Raw genomic sequence first — 5,618 nt, forward strand, 5'->3', positions numbered from 1 at the left:
GGGGGGGGGGACGCCCAGCGGCCCGCACCACTGGGTGTGCTGGATTCGACCGCACCGTGATCTCGAAGATACACCGGAGCGGCCGCCTACCGACTAAAAAACTCCCCCTTGTCCTAGCATTATATCAAAGCATACGTGGGAACACCCCGGAACCGCCTACAGGCATTACGTCAGGGTGCCCCCAAATGCCACGGGATGATGCCCACCGCACATGCGGGAACGCCTACTTACAAACTAAAACTCTATTAATATATACAATATTTACAAAAAATATCCATACCAACCGCTACGAGTAATCAGAGTCCCCCGAGAGAGATGGAGGTACAGGCGGATGTATCACCCGGGCCCTCCGATCCCTCTCGCGGTCTCTCTCTGCCTTCTGGGGTCTGGCCAGTGAAAAGATCAGGAAAAGGTTGCTGGGAGAACAACAGTAGTTGTATGCCAAGGCAGTGGAGATTAGTACATGCATGGAGATGGCAGAATGTGAAGCTGCAGACATGGGGAATGCGGCGAACAGCAAAGGAAGCGCACTCAATTTTATGGATAAGAAAAATAAAAATTAACAATTCAGGAGCATATAACCAACCTTCGATGTCAAGAAGTCATATATTCTAATAAACACATACATTCGTAAACGTTTCGGTCAACATTTGACCATCCTCAGTACAATTCTAATAATAACATTACATTTAAATCTGAAATCTATCCCTAGTATTCTTAATCTTAAAACGCACAACATTCGCTTATTCCTACTTATTATATATAAAAGTATCGCTTTTTTTAAAAAAGGTATGCAGTTTAAACAATAATTTTACACAATGTATTTAGCATTATTATACTAATGTTCAGTTTTTAATTTATAATTAATGTATGGAATTCAATTCGGTATGATTTCTGTTGAATTAATGTTATGTAGTTGAGATTTCTTCTTGAATTGACCAAATTTGTGTATGAACCCGAGAACAAGTCAAGTTTATAATATTTCTGGAACTCTCTCCTGTTCCAACACCCATGATAAGCCGCAACCGGGAGACACGCAAGTGGTCATTTCTACGTGAAAGTAAATGACTATTTGAGATTAATTTAATTTTAAGCTATTATACTTGTGTTATAGTTTAATTACGTTCATTTTTTTTTTAAATTATAATTTAGATTCCATTCTTAGTTTACCGAGATTACTTTTTTTCCCAGCCGAAAAGAAACGAAAAGGAAAAGAAAAAGAAAAAAGGAGGCAAAGAAAAGGAACCATATAAAATTAGAAAACTTACGCGTATCTCACTGTACAGCCTCACACAGATATTGGACACTTACACGTTCTTAACAATAGAAAATTTACATTAGAAATGACGAGAGTTCGCCTTTGGTCTATTTATACTTTTCGCAAGGAGAGGGTAGGGGAAGGAGAGGGGGAGAAGAGAAATTGTATAAGTGGGAATAGGAATTATTGTTTTAGAAGAGGGAGGTAAACGTCTGGAAAACGATCGGTATCACTCTGCTTATTCAAGACCTCTGTTTGCATTTTTATGTAAATCATTTCCGAAATACTTCTCTTGTAAAAGGATTGTTCAGAATCTAAAATTTCCGTGTTTTCCCAATCCATAACATGATCGTTATTTATTCGATGATTTGAAATCACGGAAAGCGCCTCGACCGGTTTTTTTATATCGTTCATATGTTCTTTTAATCTTGTTTTCAGTTTCCGTTTGGTTTGCCCTACATATGTATAATTGCAATCTTTGCAGTCTATTTTATAAACTACCCCAGAGTGCTCTTCTTTATTAATCTTGTCCTTACCTAACGTAATAAATTTGTTGAGGTTGTTTAAGGGTTTGTAAACCGGTTGGAAATTATATTTTTTTTAAATTCCATTAAATTTTCCTGATGTCTTTTTTAAAAAGGGTATAGTAAAATATTTTTTCATTCCCGTTGATTCCAAATCAAAGATTTGATCCATTTCTTTTATTGTTTCAAAGTTATTTTTGTTAGAAAGTTTTTTAATTCTATCTTGGATAGTCTTGAATAACATTTGCAAGGGATATCCGTTGCTGAGGAGAGAGTTTATTAAGGATTCTATGTTAGTCTGTTGTGTGTGGAATTTAGGATGCGATAGAAACAAAACTTTATCCACCAAACCCGTCACTACACCCTTTTTTTGTGAGAACGGGTGGTTTGAGAAAAAATTGAGAAATCTACCCGAATTTGTTGGTTTTTTGTACAAATCAAATATGACGTTACCATCATCATACATTAATTTTACATCCAAAAAATTAATACCAAACTCATCACCATGATCAACCGTAAATTTTATGCGTTCGTGAAAAAGAAAAATGGTAATCTGTTATTGTTGCGGAAAAAAGGGTCACGTATCGAAAGACTGTCGTTTTAAGAGTTATGCATGTAACGCGTACGGAAAAAAGGGTCATTTAGAGATTGTTTGTAAAACTAAAGTATTAAGTAAAGAAAAGAAAGGTAATAACCAGAAATATAAAATGAGCGTTAAGACTAAAAATGTAGTTAAGAGTCCGAATCATTATATATAAGAGTCCGAAAACAGTAATGAGAGCCTAAATAACGTGTTTTATAGTAACGATATAGATAATAGTAAAATGCTCGGTAACATACAATCACTGAAAGTAAGCCTGAAGGTAAGAAATAAAGTACTAGCATTCGAAATTTATACAGGATCGCCGATTTCTGTAATATTAAAAAGAGATTTTGATAAGTTTAAGCTGTTTGGAAATGGGATACTGAATAAAACTACGCGTAATTTTAGAACATAACCGGGGACCCGATAATCCCTCTCGGTACTTTAAAGGTTAAGGTAGAATTTCAGAATAAAAAACGGGAACTTGAATTATTTGTTTTATCAGGCATCTATTATAGGTCGAAATTAGCTTTAAGCCCTAGGTATTGTTCAATTCAATAAATTGGTAGAGAAGCTATCAGTTAATGCAACGAAGAGCCTAATGACATTTGTAAAAGGTTCGAGTCACTTTTCTAGAAAACTGGGACATTATACCAAAAAAAATTTAAGTTTTTGCAAAGAGAATGTCAGTCCAGCAAACCAAGGCCGGTGCCTTTCGCGTTAAGAGAGAAAGTCAAAAAAGAGATTGATCGTTTAATAGGAAAAGGAGTTCTGCAAGCGGTTGAAAATAGTGAGTGGGCAACGCCTATTGTACCAGTTCCGAAATCGAACGGTCAAATACGTTTATGCGGAGATTATAAGGTGATACTTAATCCGCACTTACTGATAGATAAGCATCCAATTCCGAGTGTCAAATTTACTTAAAATTACGTGGTGGTACGATATTTACAAAATTAGATTTAGCGCAGGCCTATCAGCAGGTAGAGTTAGATGATGAATCAAAATCGTTAATCACGATAACAACTCATAAGGGTTTGTTTAGAAGTAATCGTTTGGGTTTCGGAATAGCATCAGCGCCTGGTTTGTTCCAACGCGAAATAGAAAAGATCTTACAGAACTTGGACGCAATATTCTTCGATGATTTAGTTATTACAAGAACTACCAGGGAAGAGCATGATCAAAATGTAATGAGAGTATTACAAAGATTATAAGATTATAGATTAGTTTTAAGTAGAGATAAATGTGCATTTGCGCAAAACAGTATTGAATTTTTAGGATTCGAGTTAAGCGCCAAGGGCATTCAAGCTTCAAGCAGGAAAGTTGACATAATTTTGAATATTAAAAAACCCGAGAATATTACAGAGCTCAAGTCATTTTTTATATGTGTTATATCCCGACAAAACCCTCTATCTTTTTATTATAAATATTGTACATCCAAAAAATTAATTCCAAATTCATCGCCATAATCTACCGTAAATTTTATGCGTTCGTGGTAAGCATTGAAGGAATTCAAGATGTTAGTGATTTGATTAGAAGGCGCTGCTAATAAGATATCATCCACATACCGATAATACACAGGTATGTGAATGGTAAGTGTATTAATATAAGATAAATCTATATAGATTTAGTTCTTGACGGCATCCAAAATAGATAGCAACTTATAAGAAAAGAAACTTTTTTATATTTAAAAGAATTCATCAAAGAAATCAAACTGATATTAGATTCTACATTTTTCAATCTTAATGAAAAAATTTATAAACAGATCTTTGATATTCCAATGAGTTCCCCATTGTCCGTAATAACATCAGATATTATGCAAGACCTAGAGATAGTTTCTCTTAAAAAACTATCTGTGATTCCTTTTATATTCGCTATGTGAATACTTTATATCGCCATTGCAATCAACAAAAATCATGTTCTGATCGATGTATTTTAATTTCTATCATCCGAGATTAAAGTTCACGCTTAAAGAAAGTGGAGACTCATTGAATTTTTTGGACATCACACTAATTAAAAATGATAACACATTTACTACAAATTTATATCGAAAATCACTCAGGACGATAATCAATTTTTTTCTTTTATCACTCACTATGTCAAAACATTGGAATCATAATAAACTTAATTGATCGTTGTTCTTCTTTTATCTCATCCAAAATTCTACTCAAAACACTTTGATATCATTAAAATCCTTTTAAAAAAATAGATATCCTTTAACGCTAATTTTTTCTATTATTCAGAAAAAACTTTATAAAAAATTCACATTGCTAAACAGTCAAATACTATCCCACAAAATTTGATCAATAAAAAAGCAGAAGATAATATTGGGGGTATAAATAAGTTTCCGCCGTTTGACCAACAATGGCGCTACCAGTATGTTATAGTTAAAATTGTCAGCTGTAAAACGTCATATCGTAAGGTTGGACATCTGGTAAGAACATAACCTTGAAATATTAGTGATTTTGCATCACCATCTTATATCTTTTTTCGTGCGAAAATGTCGAGTTTTGAGCCGAATAAGCATCATTTGCGGGAGCTTTTGATTTACTTCTTTAATTTGAAGAAATCTGCAGCTGAGGCGCATCGATTGCTTGTAGAAGCATATGGTGAGGCTGCCTTAAGTGAGAGAAGTTGCCGTGAGTGGTTTCAAAAGTTTAAGAACGGTGAATTTGACGTCGAAGAACGTAGCGGAAGGCCGAAAGTGTACGAAGACGCGGAATTGGAAGCATTATTGGATGAAGATTCGTGCCAAACGCAAGAAGCACTTGCACTTACATTAGGAGTGACTCAACCAGCAATTTCACATCGCTTAAAATCGTTGGGAATGATTCAAAAGCAAGGAAATTGGGTTCCATATGAACTGAAGCCGAGAAACGTTGAACGCCGATTTTTCACATGTGAAATGCTGCTTGCCAGGCATAAACGAAAGGGTTTTTTGCACCGTGTAGTCACTGGTGATGAAAAATGGATCCACTACGATAACCCAAAGAAGAAGAAATCATGGGGACCACCTGGCCATGCTTCAACATCGACAGCCAAGCCGAACATTCATGGGAAAAAGCTCATGTTGTGTATTTGGTGGGATCAGCTAGGTGTCGTTTATTATGAGTTGCTCAAACCGAACGAAACCATTACTAGGGCTCTCTACCGAACACAATTGATGAGATTGAGTCGAGCACTCAAGGAAAAACGCGCCCACTACTACTCCAGACACGACAAAGTTATTCTTCTGCATGATAATGCTCGTCCACAT

General features: G+C 35.5%; 1 protein-coding gene across 1 annotated transcript in view; it reads left to right on the forward strand.

Annotated features, from left to right (window-relative positions):
* Positions 1–2,606: 2,606 nt before the first annotated feature.
* LOC108749815 (histone-lysine N-methyltransferase SETMAR-like) overlaps positions 2,607–5,618 on the forward strand; it is a gene marked incomplete at its 3' end in the record, with an annotated part of 5,000 nt that continues 1,988 nt past the window's right edge. The window contains exons 1-4 of the mRNA XM_018488792.1: positions 2,607–2,645; positions 3,002–3,226; positions 3,346–3,549; positions 3,944–3,954. Of these exons, the coding sequence (XP_018344294.1) occupies positions 2,607–2,645; positions 3,002–3,226; positions 3,346–3,549; positions 3,944–3,954 (479 nt within the window). The remainder of the gene's footprint in view (positions 2,646–3,001; positions 3,227–3,345; positions 3,550–3,943; positions 3,955–5,618) is intronic.

This window comes from Trachymyrmex septentrionalis, unplaced genomic scaffold, assembly GCF_001594115.1.
Source record: "Trachymyrmex septentrionalis isolate Tsep2-gDNA-1 unplaced genomic scaffold, Tsep1.0 scaffold32, whole genome shotgun sequence".
In the NCBI taxonomy this organism is placed as follows: domain Eukaryota; kingdom Metazoa; phylum Arthropoda; class Insecta; order Hymenoptera; family Formicidae; genus Trachymyrmex; species Trachymyrmex septentrionalis.